The 18,350-nt window shown below is 41.4% G+C and overlaps 1 protein-coding gene and 1 long non-coding RNA gene across 6 annotated transcripts in view; one reads left to right on the plus strand and one right to left on the minus strand.

Annotated features, from left to right (window-relative positions):
• SMARCAL1 (SWI/SNF related, matrix associated, actin dependent regulator of chromatin, subfamily a like 1) overlaps window positions 1–8,912 on the minus strand; it is an 86,956-nt gene extending 78,044 nt beyond the window's left edge. The window contains exons 1-3 of one of the 5 annotated variants that reach the window (XR_007951669.1): window positions 6,293–6,878; window positions 817–1,725; window positions 270–320 (exon numbers count right to left, since the gene is read on the minus strand). Coding sequence is in view for 4 of the 5 variants with exons in the window: in XM_051983579.1 (XP_051839539.1) it covers window positions 270–320; window positions 817–1,725; window positions 6,293–6,446 (1,114 nt within the window). In the remaining variant the exon portion in view is untranslated. Of the gene's footprint in view, window positions 1–269; window positions 321–816; window positions 1,726–4,010; window positions 4,115–6,292; window positions 6,879–7,381 lie in introns of those variants that run through there. The other 4 variants (XM_051983581.1, XM_051983579.1, XM_051983578.1 and 1 more) reach the window with 4 other exon arrangements.
• On the plus strand, window positions 6,401–17,685 carry LOC127553130 (uncharacterized). The gene is made up of 3 exons (XR_007951670.1): window positions 6,401–6,492; window positions 16,392–16,555; window positions 17,293–17,685. It is a non-coding gene; the product is annotated as an uncharacterized LOC127553130 (long non-coding RNA).
• Window positions 17,686–18,350: the final 665 nt, after the last annotated feature.

Genomic DNA, 18,350 nt, shown 5'->3' on the forward strand with positions numbered 1-18,350 from the left:
ATTAGAACCTGGAATACGTAGTTTTTCATTATAGCCAGACTAATTGTTCTGTCACTATTCTGCACTCAGCTGACCCCTTGCCCCAGCAGCCAGGTTTGACCCAAGGGCCCTGTATGTCTGCCCACAATGACCCCATGTGGGGTCTCTGTACAAATCAGCAGTCCCCCGAGAACCCTGCCATGGGGAAAGGGAAGGAGAAACAATGAAAGATGACAAGCAAATATGGCAACAACTCTCTAACAACCAAGGAGGGTGACTGGTTTACTTACTCAGAGGCTTGTAGTCTTTTAGGCTGAAATCCCACATTTTAGTAGCAGGATCTGAAATGAAGCAGAAACCACTTAATAGGACCATGATGAGGATAATTACTGTCATTACAATCATTTGTACTTACAAATAGCTTTTCAGCAGAGTTCAAAATGTTTTACCAACGAGCTCTCTTGGTGACTCACACACTATTCCTAAGAAGTGAATTGCAAATAGGTAGAGGGACAATTTTTTATGCCATATTTAGGATGAAGAAACAGGACCAGGAAGATGACAAGCTTTGTGTGGAAAGTAAAGGTGGGCCTAGAACCCAGACCTTCCAATTCCTAGGGCAAAGTCACCTCCATAAGGCTGTTTTGTAGTTCACAGATTTGAAATCTCGTTAAGGAAATAGCCTACAAAGCACATGCCAAGGAGGGAAAACTAGGGGGACAAGAGTGGATTGCAGAGCAGTTACAAAAACTGACCCCTGAGAGATGCAACAAACAGCCAAAATGGCAGATAAGTGGAAGAAAACCAATCTGTAAAAAAGGTCAGCACGTCATTTACCATACTTTCTGCTGGGCAGACTCTTAAACACGGCAAGGAGCTCTGAATTATATCCAATCTCCACTTGGAAACGGTCTTCTCCCTTCTTTGTGCATTTTCCTTTCTGAGAGTTGAATGCTTTCCGAGGAGAAGCCTGGAGAGCTTGCTGAAGTTTTCCATTCTTCTTCTCGGGATAACTCTTTAAGTCTGAAGGGTTGTTAGAGAAAGAACTGGAGTGTGCAATTATTTCCTGACATTCAGGATGAGAGGTGGAGGGGCTCCCAGTGATGCTGAGCAACTGTCCCCTAGGGTCATTCACCTGACCGAAAGCAGCAGCAGCCTGAAAGTCCTGTGAGGGCCCTGGTTCACCCAAAGGTCCATGACCAGAAGTAGGAGATGTAGGCTTGGACTTGTGAAAGATGCACAAAGGACCCTGAGCTAGTTTACCAGCATTCTGCTTGTTCTTTAGAGAGTTCTGTGCTAGAGGATGAGAGATCTTATGGACAGTCTTTGGACTCGATATGTGAACCGGACCAGCTGAACTGAACTTCTCTAGCCTCCCTCGCGTTACTATCCTTGGCTCCAGCGCATTGGGGTGAAAACTTCTGGAAACCTGATGTGCCTCAACTTCAGTGCTTGAGACACAGGGATTCTGTGGCCTGGAAGTAATAGCAAGGCGGCCTGAATGAGAAGTCTCTCCTGGTAGGGTCTTTGGGCCACCTGAATGTCTGTGACTGGACTGGTGGGCTGTCCCAGGGACGGAGGGGCCTGAGGCTGTGTTTTTACTTTGCTGGGCTAATTTCTCAGCTCTTCGAGCAAGAGCTTTCAGCCTATTTTCTTCTATCTTTTTCTTCTGTTCTTCAGTGAGGCCTGGGGACATCTTAATGTGATGCGTGAATGTGATGTGATGATGTGAAAATGATGAAAAACCTGTTGGAGGAAAAAGGGTTCAAAAATCAGCATTGAACCTTGTCCATCTGCTAGACCCATGGTCTGAGGGAATCTTAAAAGGAGAAGGAATGGACATACATTCTTTTTTTACTTCCCATTTTAATAGTATTTTTTTCCAATTACATATAAAGATAGTTTACAACATTTACTTTTATAAGATTTTGATTTCCGTGTTTTTTCTCCCTTCTCGCTCCCCAAGGATGGCAAGCAATCTGGTATACATGCAAACTGATATATATTTCTTTTGGAATTCTAATGATGTATGTATGTAACACAGGATCACAGATCCTATATATGCTAGATTATTTTTCAGTTGTAAGAAACAATTCATTTGGATCCCTACTCTATTCCAATTGGTATTAATCAATTTAATAAGATGCCACAGAAGTAGTGATTATAAGTTCTGAGCATCAGGCTCTAGAACTTGAGCTGCAGATTGTAAATTCACTTGCTTAATCACTGGAAGTGAACTAGAGGCCCTCCACCCTTGTTTTCCTTATCATGGTGACCAAGCTCAGCGGGGCTGAGATGACTCAATTATATGGAAAATCCTCCAACTCATTTTTGTACCTCTGGACCACTCTCTTATCCAAAACAAGCTTATGACCCTCTTATCTTAATCAGTGGAGATGCTCCACGCTTTGCCCAGCCTGAGGCCCCTCTGCAGACATACCACTTCTAGTAGATGCATTGTTTCTTGGCCCGATAAATTGGTGATAGATTTTGCTCATCACCAATGGGATTCTCTATTTTGTATAGTCTCTTCTGAATGTTCTACTTCAAGCTTTATAAAAAATAAGACGCTGGAGGAATCTCAGGTAAAAGGAGGACCCGGAGTCCCCTACAGTGCTACTGGCTCAGAGCTCTGCCTCCATCTCTTTCTGTGGACTGGATACTTTAATCCTCACACAATGTACGGTGTATTCTGGTCATCCACTGCTTCCTCAGGAAGCTCCATGAAGACAGGGAAGGAATCTAATCTAAATATTTATTACACTTCCCCAGCTCTGCATCTAATGTTTGCTGAACCAAAGACCACCTCAGTTGTTGTGAGGCTCCAATGAGATAATTTATGTAAAATCCTTTGCAAACTTTAAAAGCTCTATGTAAATGTCAGCTAGTAAAATTCTTCCAAAGTCAGTAATCTGGCTCTCATTCATCTTTACAGTTCTATTCCATATAAATTGGCCTGCTAGCTGTTCTCCATATGGGGCATAACATGACATTCCACTTCCTCTTTCCCATCTTTATATTTTTGCACTAATGGTCACCTACATATGCAATGCACCCCCCTCTTGCTAATGCAAGCCTTCAAAAATCAGCGCAAGCACCAACTTCTACAGGAAGCCTCTCCCATGGTGGACCCAGCCCATAGCAGTAATCAAATCAATTCAACTACAGTACAAAGACTTCAAAGAACTCCCCTCTCCCCTTTCCTTCCCCAGTGACTTCCCAGGCCAAAACACCAGCTCCAAGCCGCCACTCCCCAGAGATCCCACGCCCCAGGAATATAAGATCCTAGAAGACAAACACTGTCTTTTTGTTTTTGGACTCCCAAACTTATCACTACATCTGGCACAAAGTGCTAAAAAGATTCTTTCTCATTCATGCGCTATTTCAGCTCATTCATGTTACATCTCTTCAGTAGCAAGTAGGATCCGCTAAAACAGCTACAATTTCCTCTTGGCTTTTCAAAGCCAGTGACTAGCACACAGCAGATGCTTAATAAAGGCTGGATGAATTGCATTCACTTAATCCACTCGAGGCACGGGGGAAGTTGGGCTACATAACGGAGAATCACCAGATAAGGAGAGAGAAGGCATTTTAAGCTGAAAAGGATAAGAGATTAGACTGAAGTAGCTGAAAAGACAACACACCCCGGTGTAACATCTGCTGAAAAAGCCTGTTTCCAACCTAGAGGAGCCAAAAATAAATGAGCATCTAGATCAATTACAGACAAAATTAACACATCCTCATTCAATGCTTTCAACATCAGGCATCGCTAAATAAATCAAATCTCTGTATGTGGCACCGGGCTGGTCAATATATAAAACTACTTGGACATCATCCCAGACAAGCAAAGCATGATTGCAGATGGGAACCACCACACCCACAGAGTTCTGCTGACTCGGGTACCGGCATCAATGACCCAGTGCACCCTCAGAGATACCACAGCAGCAAAGTTCCGAAGGCATTTCAAGAATCAAACCATTGTATTTAGCTTCTCCTCTTCTTTAAGGACCTGGTTTTTCCTCATTCAGTACCTGGGGTCAAAGAAGCTTCCTTGGGGGGAGAGACCACAACCCTTCGGTCCAAAACGGCTCCCTATGGCCAGAGGTACACATCCACACTTTAAAAAGGGAAGTGAAATGGGTTTTATAAGTCCTTACGTGGCAGGTTCTACCTCTAGGAAGCCAAAGAAGGGTGAGAAAAAGAGGAAGTACACTTCTCATATGCAAAGCAAGCTACTTTTGTTTCATACAGGTTTCCAAAGGATAGCCAGTTCCAGCACCTGGACTCTAGTGCTAGTTACCCTTCCCCTAACCATGATCCCTCACTTCATTATTTAGCTTTAATCTCCTCCCACTGCATCCAGGGCCATCTTTAGAGGTCCTGATCTTCACCTTGCCAGTGGACCCAGATGGCTCTGGAGGGGAAAGTGAGGCAGGTGACCTTGTATATACAACCTTCCCTCAGTTAAATCCAATTCATTTGTCAAAGGATATGAACAGACAATTTTCAGAGGATGAAATTGAAACTATTACCACTCATATGAAAGAGTGTTCCAAATCATTATTGATCAGAGAAATGCAAATTAAGACAACTCTGAGATACCACTACACACTTGTCAGATTGGCTAAGATGACAGGAAAAAATAACGATGAATGTTGGAGGGGAGGCGGGAAAACTGGGACACTGATGCATTGTTGGTGGAGTTGTGAACGAATCCAACCATTCTGGAAAGCAATATGGAATTATGCCCAAAAAGTTATCAAACTGTGCATACCCTTTGATCCAGCAGTGTTTCTATTGGGCTTATACCCCAAAGAGATACTAAAAAAGGGAAAGGGACCTGTATGTGCCAAAATGTTTGTAGCAGCCCTATTTGTAGTGGCTAGAAGCTGGAAACTGAGTGGATGCCCATCAATTGGAGAATGGCTGGGTAAATTGTGGTATATGAATGTTATGGAATATTATTGTTCTGTAAGAAATGACCAGCAGGATGAATACAGAGAGGATTGGCGAGACTTACATGAACTGATGCTGAGTGAAATGAGCAGAACCAGGAGATCATTATACACTTCGACAACGATATTGTATGGATTTTGATGGAAGTGGATTTCTTTGACAAAGAGACCTGAGTTTCAATTGATAAATGATGGACAGAAGCAGCTACACCCAAAGAAAGAACACTGGGAAACGAATGTGAACTATCTGCATTTTTGCTTTTCTTCCCGGGTTATTTATACCTTCTGAATCCAATTCTCCCTGTGCAACAAGAGAACTGTTCGGTTCTGCAAACATATATTGTATCTAGGATATATTGCAACATATTCTAACATATATAGGACTGCTTGCCATCTAGGGGAGGGGGTGGAGGGAGGGAGGGGAAAAATTGGAACAGAAACGAGTGCAAGGGATAATGTAAAAAAATTACCCTGGCATGGATTCTGTCAATATAAAAAAATTATTAAATAAAAATTTAAAAAAAATCCAATTCATTTGCAAATCATGGCATCACTTTCTGATGTCATGGTTCCCTTCAAAAACAAAGGAAAAACAATTAAAAAACAACAACAAAACAACCTCATCCTTCTTAATGTACATACAATGTGCCTTGGTCTCGGAGTCAAAGAGCATAGATACATGTTCTCCACTTACTTTCACAAATTTAGGGGCAGGGACTTAATAATCTATCACCTTGGATGAAGCATTTCTTTCTTTCTTTTTTTTTTTTTTTTTTTTAAGTAAAGCTTTTTAGTTACAAAACATATGCATGGGTAATTTTTCAACACTGCCCCTTGCAAAACCTTTCATTCCAAATTTTCACCTCCTTCCCCCCACTCACTCCCCTAGGTGGCAGGTAAAATTATATATTAAAATATATGTTAAATCCAATATATGTATACATATTTATACAATTATCTAAAGCATTTTTCCATCGTGTAAATTCTTTAAGGACAGACACTATGTCTCAGACAAATTCTATAATCACTACCCGGTTGAGTCACTTAAGCTCTGGGCCTCAGTTCCTTATTTGTAAAACGAGAGGGCTAGAATATGTGACTCTAAGGTCCTTACCACTCTAAATCTTACAATGCTATAATGTCACATGACTTGTCTATTATTAGCTATGTTCCCCTATGGATTCCTCTCTGTGAGCCTTAGTTTCTCCATCTGTAAAATGGGAAAAGGGTTAGCCTGGGGAAGAGTATTAGATAGATGGGTTAGGACGGTACAGTGACAAGAGAATCAGATTGGAATAAAGGTCCTCGGCTCAAATTCTAGTTTCTACACCTGTTTCGGCTTTAAATCTATAAATAACCTAATAACTTGAAAGTCTCTTCTCTCTTCCTCCTTCTGTTGATCCATTGAGTCCGTGGTGGAGTTACTGTCTCGGCCCCTACCTGTGGGAATGAGGTCTGATGGTGTGAAGCAGGGACTAGGCCCCTGAGAGGCGTAAGGGAGACCAGTCTCATCTGTTTCTAAATGGAAGGAGTCCCAGCCCCTCTTTCTACAGACCAGGTACAAAAAGTCATGGGGGGGAGGGGGGAGGTCCACAGGCTCCAATCCTCTTCCAGTTAAGAGGTAAGGCTTGATTACAGGCCTGGGCGGTGAAATTCCCTAGTGGAGCTTGCAATTAACAAAACATTTCCCTTAGGGAAATGGACCCAGGATAAAATTTGCTAACTATGCCGCCAGGAAACCAACGGACGGTCCTGTTTATACAAGATAAACTCTGGAGTTGTCAACCACAGTTTAACCACCAAAGAATACAAAGTAATTGTAGGTATCAGGACAGGACAGCTCGGTTAGTCCAAGATAATTCTGCAAGCCAGTTTGTTCCTCACTGGATGGCTAAAAGGGGCGTGGCTCCTGCTGGAGTCCCTCCGCCCCATTATTCACCCCCTCCAAAAAAAGGGACTCCAATCTTTGGGGCACAAAGCGGAGATCTTGAAGCTGCTTCCTGCCGAGAGGTCCCACCTCATCACTGTGACCCACAGTTTGCTTCTTGCCCAGTTACACAGAATTCGAGCGCATCCCGAGGATTTGAACTCTAATCCTGCGCTACCTGCAGCAAACTAGCCCAGAGACCCGCAGCAGCGTCCCTGAGGGGCAGGAGGCGGAGAGCCCCGGCTCTCCTAACGCCTCTGCCCATGCTCGCCTTCCCCAGCTAGGATTCCCTGGGGACTTTTCCGGTCTCCCGCCCCGCCCTTCTTTGGGTTCAACCTCCCTCCGCTCCCCCCTCCCCAGCAGTTGGTCTACTCCACTCTCCACTTCCCACTCCCTCCTCTCTTGGGTGGGTCTAGAACGATATTATATCCGGTGTCTGACCCTGCGCCTTGCTCGTTGCCTGAAGTTTTCCGCCACCCCCAATTCCCCGGCCTAGGCCCGGCCTTCAGATATCCGATACCTGATGCTCAGCTTCGCTGCTCCATTACCGCAAGGTGCCCAATTTCGCTACTTCATTACTGCAGATGCCCAACTTCCCCGGTTTATTTGCCCCGACCCTACCCAGAGCCTCAACCCCATCCGACTGCCCGTCTTGCGCAGAATACTGAAGAACTACACCTCCCAGGAGCCAGCGCGGGCCGGAGCGCGGCTAACTGTGGGAGCGAGACGCCGCGAAAACGGGCAAGGAATTCTGGGATTTGGAGTTCTGGCACGTCTAGGCGGGAGATAAGCGTAGCGTCTCGATCGACGGAGCAGTGTTGCATGTCGGGAGTTATAGTCCATGCTATTCGTAACTGGGGGAAGGCAGCTTTGGAGCTCATTAACTATCCTTGACGTGAGAACTTCAAAATAGAAACCTTGACTTTGTCACCAATAAATGCACCATCGGTCACAGCCAGATTTATCGAAGAATGCGTTAGTTTGAGATTGGAGGACCCTTCTCCAGATCCTACTGAATTGATTCCTTCTAGTGCAAAATTAATTTAAACTCTTGGTCCTCAGTTTCCTCATTTGTAAAGAGATTGGACGCTGACGTCCAAAGCCCTTTCCAGTTCTAAATCGATAGTCATCTGTGTAAGGCAGGCTTTTGAGGTTCACAGGATCATAAATTTGGGCTTGGAAGGGATCCTAGAAGCCACCCATTTTACAGATGGGAAAATTGAGTCTTGAGAATTTGAGTGATTTCCCCCAAAGTCATGCAGATACAGGTAGTGGGATAGAGCTAGAATAGGAAGTAGAATCCTCTTATTCTCGATCCATTAAGATACCAATCATACCCCCTTATTTTACAGATAGGGAAACTGAGTCCCGAGAACTTAAATATTTTCCCCAAGTTCGTGCAGGTACAAGTAATAGGGTAGAGCTAGGATAGGAAGCAGAATCCTTTTATTCTAGCTCCATTAAGACACCAATCATACTTCCTTATTTTACAGATGGGGAAACTGAGTCCTGAGAATTTACGTGATTTCTCCAAGATCATGTAGGTACAAAGGATAGGGTAGAACTAGAAGAATAGGAAGCAGAATCCTTTTATTCTAGCTCCATTAAGACACCCATCATACTCCCTTATTTTACAGATGGGGAAACTGAGTCCTGAGAATTTACGTGATTTCTCCAAGATCATGTAGGTACAAAGGATAGGGTAGAACTAGAAGAATAGGAAGCAGAATCCTTTTATTCTAGCTCCATTAAGACACCCATCATACTCCCTTATTTTACAGATGGGGAAACTGAGTCCTGAGAATTTACGTGATTTCTCCAAGATCATGTAGGTACAAAGGATAGGGTAGAACTAGAAGAATAGGAAGCAGAATCCTTTTATTCTAGCTCCATTAAGACACCAATCATACTTCCTTATTTTACAGATGGGGAAACTGAGTCCTGAGAATTTAAGTGATTTCCCCAAGTTCGCGCAGGTACAAGTAATAGGGTAGAGCTAGGATAGGAAGCAGAATCCTTTTATTCTAGCTCCATTAAGACACCAATCATACCTCCTTATTTTACAGATGGGGAAACTGAGTCCTGAGAATTTACGTGATTTCTCCAAGATCATGTAGGTACAAAGGATAGGGTAGAACTAGAAGAATAGGAAATAGAATCCTCTTATTCTAGCTCCATTAAGACACCAATCATACTTCCTTATTTTACAGATGGGGAAACTGAGTCCTGAGAATTTACGTGATTTCTCCAAGATCATGTAGGTACAAAGGATAGGGTAGAACTAGAAGAATAGGAAATAGAATCCTCTTATTCTAGATCCATTAAGACACCCATCATACCCCCTTATTTTACAGATGGGAAAACTGAGTCCTGAGAATTTAAGTGATTTCCCCAAGTTCGCGCAGGTACAAGTAATAGGGTAGAGCTAGGATAGGAAGCAGAATTCTTTTATTCTAGCTCCATTAAGACACCAATCATACTTCCTTATTTTACAGATGGGGAAACTGAGTCCTGAGAATTTACGTGATTTCTCCAAGATCATGTAGGTACAAAGGATAGGGTAGAACTAGAAGAATAGGAAATAGAATCCTCTTATTCTAGCTCCATTAAGACACCAATCATACTTCCTTATTTTACAGATGGGGAAACTGAGTCCTGAGAATTTACGTGATTTCTCCAAGATCATGTAGGTACAAAGGATAGGGTAGAACTAGAAGAATAGGAAATAGAATCCTCTTATTCTAGATCCATTAAGACACCCATCATACCCCCTTATTTTACAGATGGGAAAACTGAGTCCTGAGAATTTAAGTGATTTCCCCGAGGTGGTGAAGGTACAAGTAGTAGGGTAGAGATAGGAAGCAGAGTCCTCTTATTCTAGATCCATCAAACCACTTTGCTTCATTAAAAATCTTCAAAAGAGAACTTCCACCATGGCTGACTTGGGCCACCCATTCCTAGGTCCCTCATGTTCCCAGATCTTTATGGATCTGCTGGAGTTACCAACCCTCTCACTTCTATCTCTTCTCTCCCTCTGCCCCTCTGGTGTCGACAGTTTCCATCCACTGTAGCCACTAAGTAACCTTTTTAAATAAGAAAGCCCTCACATCATCATATTTTTAACTTTTAAAAATGTCTATTAAAAGGCTGCTAATGTTCTTGGGTTTCTAAAGTGACATTTCATGAGTATGTGTAGGAAATCATTTTTTCATTGGTTTTTCTTTGTCTCCATATGTAATTATCCTTCACAGACTAGAAATAAAAAGGAAAACAAAATTAGCCTACTTATAAAGTGCTGGTGATTTTCTTCTTTTAAAATATATAATATGATGGTTCTCTCTGGGAGAAAGCAGGTTTCTTGGGGGAGGTTTTCTGGAGGCAGCCTTAGTATCAGTTCAGATCAATAATTACCCCAAATGCAGCCAGCTGGTAAAAATGCAAATGTTTATTTCTCCTTCCAAGTCTTGTCTCTTTCCTTGGGCCCGGATAGCTAGATTCTTAGAGGCCTATCTCTCTGCTCGGTTCTGAGAGCTCCTGCAGCTTTGTCCTTTGCCTCTGCTCCCTTCAGCCTCCAGCCAGCACAAAGATGAATCTGTCTCTCTTGCCTTCCGGAGTAATTCTCTCCTGGCTCTAGCTCAACTCCGACTCGTGGCTTCTTCTGACTTGACGCTCCCCTCTCCATGTAATTCAGCTGAATTCTGTCCGAGAGCCTCTGTCTGTTTCTTATATATGAGAGAGAGGGATTGTGGGTTTCTCCCATAGTGCTCTCTGGCCCTAAGAGCTTCAAGGGTGTGAATTCGGATATCTCATACTAAACCCTGAAATTTCCAATGAGTAAAGGTGTGAACACAAGCATTGTGTCAATTAATTCTACTTAGTACCTTGTTTCAGGTTCTGGCCCAAAACATCTTCTTGTAAAATCAGATCAATAATCTATCTAATGAGTTAGCAGTTTGTAAAGATTCCAATAATAAAGATTCTGGGAATTAGGACATCTGGATCTTATAACTCAATTCAGATCTGCCTAATTTATTTTTTTCACTGGTATGTGATTCATTTTTCCCATCTCTGAAATGGGTACAGTGGCACCTCACAGAAACTGAAGGATGCGGAAAATGAGAATCATATTATCATACTGACCTATGTATATAAAAAATGAAAGAATACCTTAAACATGGAATCAGATGTATTTATAATAAGGGTGACTAGCTTATACTGGCTAAACTGACCTTCATAATGCAGAATTATTCTCTGTCCAAAGCCAATAGGGGCATTTGGAGATGGATAACGTTGACATTAGAGTTTGTTACTTTTAAGTAACAATTTTAGGAGAGACTTATTTTCTGGACAGGTCTATTTAAATCACAATGGATTGAATTTTTGAGCAATGTAATTAGATATTTTAGACCTCAAAAAGTTTTTCCTTCCTAATAATCTGGGTAATTTAAAAAGTCATCCAACAATCATCTCTTAATTGATTGTCCTCTTTAATGGAAAATAGCACAAATAATACACCCTAAAATAAATATACAATTTTAAAAAGTTATATTGGAGTGGGGCAGCTAGGTGACCCAGTGGATAGAGCACCAGCCCTGAAGTCAGGAAGACGTGAGTTCAAATTTGACCTCAGACACAACACTTCCTAGCTATGTGACCTTGGGCAAGTCATTTAACCCCAATTTGCCTCAACCAAAAAAAAAAGTTATATTGGGCTTTGGAATTCAAATCAATTTGATACCCACATTTCTGTATTTCCCCAGCAATGTACCTGACCTAGAAATCCCTAATTCTTCTACCATCAGTAGCTTGGCCTCCAATTGAACAATGGGAAATATATACATAGGCATTTGGGCAGAATTTTAGAGAAAGGGGCCTTTGAGATCCTCTAATCCTCATTTTATGGATGAGGAAGTCAAGAAATTAAGCACTAGCTCAAGGTCACACAGTCGAGTATCACAGAAAGGATTGAAACCCAGACCTAACTCTCAGATTAATGTTCTTTCTTTCAGTTAAGAATTGAGAATTCACTGTGAAACTACAAAGAATGTGAAAAGTTTTTGATGTATAATTAAAGTTGCATGACTTCATTTTTTCTAATTTGACGCCAAATTCAATTCAACTTAACATTCATTAAGCTCTGTGTACAATACACCATGCTAGGTGGTATCCCAGGGGTGGGGGTGGGGGTGAGAGAGGGATACAATGATTTTTTTAAATGTCCTGCTTTCAAGGAATTTACATTAATTTACACCATCACAACTGGGTTGACTCCTCACTAAGATTATAAAGCAAAATGAAACAGACCTCCTTCAAGGAGCTTACATCCTACTGTAAGCCATGAAATATGTTCATGCAAAATAAATACACTACTTGGGCTGGGGGCACTAGCAACCTGGAGAATCAGCAGAGACTCATAAAGGAGATAGCATTTAAGCAGAGCCTGGGGATTCCTCAGCTTAGATGAGAAAGTTTTAAACTGTAAAGATGTGGAGGCTGGAGATGCTACAAAGAGCAACAAGTGAGCCAGTTTGGTTGGATCTTATGGCATATAAGGGAGGGAATGTGTAATCAGCCCAAAAAGAGACATTGGAGCCAGATTGTAAAGGGCTTTAAATGCCAAACAGAGGAGTTTGTAGTTTATCCTAAAGACAATACAACAGGGAGTTACTGAAGCTGTTCAAGAAGGGTAGCGACAAGTCAAACCTGTGCTTTAGGAATATCAATTTTGTAGCTGTGTGTGTGTGGATAAACTGGAGGGACCACAGGCGGGGAGATCAATTAGGAGGCTTGTGTGATAACTCAAGTTAGAAGTGATCAGGGTTTGAACAAGGATGGCTGTAAAGTGAATGGAGAGAAAGAGATGTATGTAAAACATGCTGTGGAGGGAAAATCAATGTGATTTGGCAATTGATTAGCTGTGGAGAGAAATGGAGTGGGCCTGAAGAAAAGAGAGGATGACTCCTTGGTGATGAACTTGATAACTGAAAGAACGGTAACACCCTCAAGAAAAAAAGAGGGAGGGATTATAAGAGGAGTGGATCATGTAGAGGGACAGACAATCAGTTCAATTTGGAACATAGTGAATTTGAGTTGCCTCGGGGACATCAGGGCAGAGATGGCAAGCAGGCAGTTGGAGAAAAAGGAATCAGAAGTCAGGAAAGAACGAGAGCTAGAAACCTAGATTTGGGAGTCATTTGCATGAAGATGGAGGTTGAATCCGTGGGAGCTAATAATGAGATCACCAGGAGAGATGAGAGAGAGCAGAGGAGGCAGGGTTGGGAATACCCATGATGATCCTTTCAAGACAAAGAAGGATCAGTCAGAAGAGCCATGAGAGTGGAGCAGATTGCAAAGTCTCCATCCCTGAGCTTGACTTGGACTCCTGGGGAAATACTAGAACACATCGTCAATGAGATGGTTAGTAAAGCGTCTCTTCTGGGAAGAGAGATAGTGATTGCAGAGAGTCAGCATGGCTTCGACCAGGCCAGCTTCTGTCCGACTGACAGGATTCTGAAACTAGTAAACGAGGATGTGTTGTGCCATAGCTCACCCAGATAACCTTTTGGTGAAGTGTCTCATCTGATTGTGGAGGAGAAATATGGACCAATCAGTCCTATAGATAGGACCACAATTATCTGGATGGTTTGAAGAGCAGTTGTAGATGGATAGATGGATGGATGGATGGATGGATGGATGGATGGATGATGGGGTGAAAAATGTTTTTATTATGTTCATAGCACTGTGCTAAGCACCAGGGATAGAAATAGAAAGCTCTGGAGGAACTCATTCTAATGGAAGAAACAATTGACACAGAAGGTTTCAGTTGTGAAATAGATGGAAAGGTCCCGCCTTTCCTTAGGGTGCTGAAATCAGTGGAAATGACATTAAAGAAGTTTCTTCTTTAATGGCATTTTCACTTATAAAATCACATCAGTTTCTGATGTTGAATCTCTTGAGTGCATCAGTGACTGATAACAAGGACTTTATTTTCTGGATCTTCAGCACCTATAGGATCAGTTGCCAGAAAGCATCTCCACAGGGGCTGCTTCCCAGGATGACATCCGAGGGTACTAGGATGAGAACATTTCTACTCCTCGGGCTCTTGAGTTTCTAGGCTGTTTTCTTTAGAGGAGATGGAAGACATTATGATTAGGCCAGCTTATTCTACTTCTATAGAAGTAGATTCTCCAGATGATGGCTTTGAGAACTCAGCTTGAAGCAGGACCAGTGGTCTGGAAGGTACTGCTATTTCCAAGGCTCTTGGTTCAGTGTCCTGGGTCATCCCTAACAGAGAACTCCAGCAGCATGAGTTTAGCTTTTTTTACTAGTGGTTTAGCTAAAGGTATAGATGACATGCTCATCATTTTTGAAGACCTCAAATTGGAAGGGACAGCTAACACTTTGGATCACAGTTTGGATCCAGAAGGATCTAGATAAAGAGATGAAACTAAATAGGGATAAATGTAAAAAGTCTTATAATTGGATAGAAAAACATCAGTCCTACAAGATAGGAGAGGTAGTAGTGGTAGTGATGGTGATGGTAGTAGATGTATTCAGGCATTTTCAATCATTTCTGACGCTTTGTGGCCCCATTTGGGGCTTTCTTGGCAAAGACACTGGTTGGCTGTTTCCTCCTCCAGCTCATTTTACAGATGAGGAGACTGACAAAACAGGATTGACTGAACTGCCTACAGTCAAAACCAGCCGATAGGTTTCTGAGGCCATATTTGAATTCAGAAAAATGAATCTTTCTGACTCCAGGCCCAGGAACCACTGTTCCACAGGAATTATGCTGAAAAAGATTTTGGACTCTTAGTGGACTGCTAGCTCAGTAGCAGGATATAGCTGGTAAAACAAAGCTAATATAGTCTTGGGCTATGTTAATAGAAGAGAAGCTTCCAAAAATAGGGAGTATGGTACTCTGCTGTCATCAGTCATCTGGAGGGTTGTGTTCAGTTGGGGGTGCTAACATTTCAGAAGGACTGATAAACCAAACAGGGAAGAGCAGTCAAGATGGCAAAGGACTTTTAGTAGTTGTCAACATGAGGACTGAAGGACAGAATTAGAGATATTTATCTCAGAGAAGGCCCAGACAAAATAACTGTCTTCAGGTATTTGAAGGGCTGTCCTTTAAAGGAAGAATTAAATTTGCTCTGTTTGACTCCAGAGGGCAGAACCAGGACCAACAGGTAGAAGGAACAGAGGCCAATTTTGCCTCTGATGTTAGAAAAAGATTCCTAACAATTTGAGCTCTCCAGCTGTGGGCAGGGCTGCCTTGAGAGGTGCCATGTTCTGCCTCCTTGGAGGTCTTCAAGCAGACTGCACAAACACTTGTCGGCTATAGTGGGGACTCTTTTCATGTGTGGATTGTGTTAGATGGCTGCTAAGGTCCCTTCGACTGCTCCAGTTCTGTGATTCTGCCTGTGAGCCTTTGATTCTGCTGCCTGCAAAAGCACTTAAATATCCGAGGCACGGAGGTTGATAAGCCAAGAAATCCCCTTTCCATAGTGCTACAATCTCCCTAATTGCCTAGAATCAAACAACTCTGTTTCTCACCACTGTGTCTATCCCCTCTCCCAAAAGAAACCCAAAAAAGAACTGACTCTCTTGTATGTTTTCTATTGTACATTCTTTGATTCTGCATGAGCTTTCTGTGATCATTTCAACATCCCTGCCTCCTCTTGCCTTTGGTCACGTCATTTCTTTCCTAAAGCAAAGGAAAAGGAATGGTGAACATTAAAAAAAAAATAAACACTATCCAGATAACTTTGTTTCCAAAAATCACCCCCACTAATCTTTTAGATTCTCATACTGTCTGATTTTATTATTCCCTGCCCCCACAATAGCATGACCTCCTATTAATACCCATCTCACTAGGCAGAGGGATTATAATTGTTTGTTTCCAACAAATATACTCAGAGTCCTAATTCCCTCATTTCCTCCCTTCCTCTCCCTGGCCTACCTCCAAATACTAAGAACTATGGGAACCAAACAAAAGTGAATTAGGAAGTAGACAGGGAGTAGGTTGAGCTCTCATTCTGATTGATTGTCTTAGGTTCATTGAAATCTTTATACCATACATCCAGTCTAATTTAACATGTATTTATTGAGCTATGTGCAAGATAATCCACTAGATGTTGGGGATGCAAAATTGAAACCAAAAAAATGGTTAAGGAGATCACATTCTGAATGTTGAGGATAATGATATATAGCAGGAATGGATTGATTATTTGGGGTCAAAACGTTGGTAAAAAAAAGAAATGGAGTTATGAGGGAATGATTGAAGTGTTCAAAGGGATCTCAGTGGCCAACTAGTCCAACCTGAGTCCCTCTACAATATCCCAAGAGATTATCTAGCTTTTACTTGAAGACTTCCTGTGATGGGGAACACATGATTTACTGAGGCAGCTTTCTGTGCATCTAATACCCATTATTCTGGTGCAAAGAAGAATGAGATTACTCCCTCCTCCATATGCTAACCTTTCAAGAATATGAAGACAGCTATCATGTCCTCACTGCATCTTTTCCAGGCTCAAGAACCTGTTATTTTAACCAGTCTTCATACAGCATGGTCCTGAGGCACTTCACCATCAATGGTATCAATAAGAATTAAGTGGTGTAGTGGATAGAGCACCTGGTGTGGAGTCAGGAAGACCTGAGTTCAAATCCAACTTCAGACACTTACTAGCTGTGGGTAAGTCAATTAACCTCCTTTGACCTCACTTTCACCATTTTAAAAATAAGAATAATAAAATAAATAGTAATAATAAGGATAATAACATGGTTACTTTACTGTGAGTTTCAAGTGAAATAATATTTCGAACATTCCTGGCACAAAATGTGAATACAAATGTTAGTTATTATGATTGTTATCACTGTTGGTCTACTATGAAATTCCCTTACTTAGCAATATCCTTTATAAAATATAGCAAACAGAATGGAGCACAGTTCTTCAGGTATGATCTAACCAGGGCAGAATATAATAGGATCCCCTGCTCCTACATACTTTATCTATCTTAATGGAGTCTAAGATTTGTCTAAGTGTTTGATTCATTGTCACACAATAGTAAGACTTAGATTTTCTAATTCCCAATTCCTACCACATCTAAAGTACTCAGAACAGCCTTTTTATGTGAGTTTTTGCTCTTTTCTTTCTTCCTTTTTCTTTTTTCTTTCTTTCTTCCTTCCTTCCTTCCTTCCTTCTTCCTTCCTCTCTCTCTTCCTCTTCCTTTCTTTTTCTTTATCTTCCTTTCTCCCTTCCTTCCTTCCTTTCTTTCTTTTTCTTTCTTTCTTTCTTTCTTTCTTTCTTTCTTTCTTTCTTTCTTTCTTTCTTTCTTTCTTTCTTTCTTTCTTTCTTTTCTTTGTTTCTTTTTTCCTCCTTCCTTCCTTCTTCCTTCCCTCCCTCCCTCCCTTCCTTCCTTCTTTTCTAAGATATGTTTTTGTACATTTTAAAAACAATTGTCTTTTAAAGTTTTGAGTTCCAAATTTTTTTTCCTCCTGATCCTTCCCCTTTCTTGAAAAGACAAGCAATTTCATTATCAATCCTGCATGTAAAGTCATGCAAAACACATTTCCATATTAGCCATGTTGCAAAAGAAAATGAGACCAAAAAAAAAAAAACCCAAGAAAAAAGTAAGTTTAAAAAGTATGCTTCATGGGGCAGCTAGTTGGTGTAGTGAATAGAGCACCAGCCCTGAAGTCAGGAGGACCTAACTTCATATTTGGCCTCAAACATGTAACACTTCCTGGCTGTATGACCTGGGCAAGTCACTTAACCCCAATTGCCTCAGCCAAAACTAACTAAATAAATAAAAATTAAAAAGTGTGCTTTATTCTGTATTCAGAGTTTATGAGTTCTTTGGAAATGGATAGCTTTTTTCTTTATGTGTCCTTGGATTATCTTGGATCATTGCCTTGATCAGAGATTGCTTTCATTTCAATCTAGATTATAGTGAAGTACCAAGAGGTGGAATTTCCTGTAGTTATAAAAACACAACTCAAGATTTTAAAGTCTTTTTTGTAATATTCTATTACACAATTTAGAGGATCTTATTCTAAGAACTTCTATATATCTGTGTCTCTTTGGATTATTCTATGTGCATATCATTTTTTTCTCTCTCATGTATGGATAGTATCTCTGGGTATCTCTCTCTTCCATTGTAGCTCTATCTTTCTTGTCCTGTCTCCTTCTCTGTTTCTCATTTTGTATTGGATAGGCAACACGATGAAATGAGGGGAGCACTCACTTTGGAATCAGGGGTCATAAGTTCCAATCTCACTTCTGCTGTTTATCACCTATATAACTTTGATCAAATCACTTAACATTTCTGAATCTGTTTTCTCAGCTGCAAAATGAAAGCATTAAAGTTGGTGAACTTTAAGGTCCCTTCAAGTTCTAAATCTATGATCTGTCTGTTTTTACATTCTCGACCTCTCCATTCTGCATGCTCATCTCTCTCAATTAAAGAACTCAGCCACCAGATAAAAAG

This window comes from Antechinus flavipes, chromosome 3 (genome assembly GCF_016432865.1).
Source record: "Antechinus flavipes isolate AdamAnt ecotype Samford, QLD, Australia chromosome 3, AdamAnt_v2, whole genome shotgun sequence".
Taxonomy (NCBI): Eukaryota; Metazoa; Chordata; class Mammalia; order Dasyuromorphia; family Dasyuridae; genus Antechinus; species Antechinus flavipes.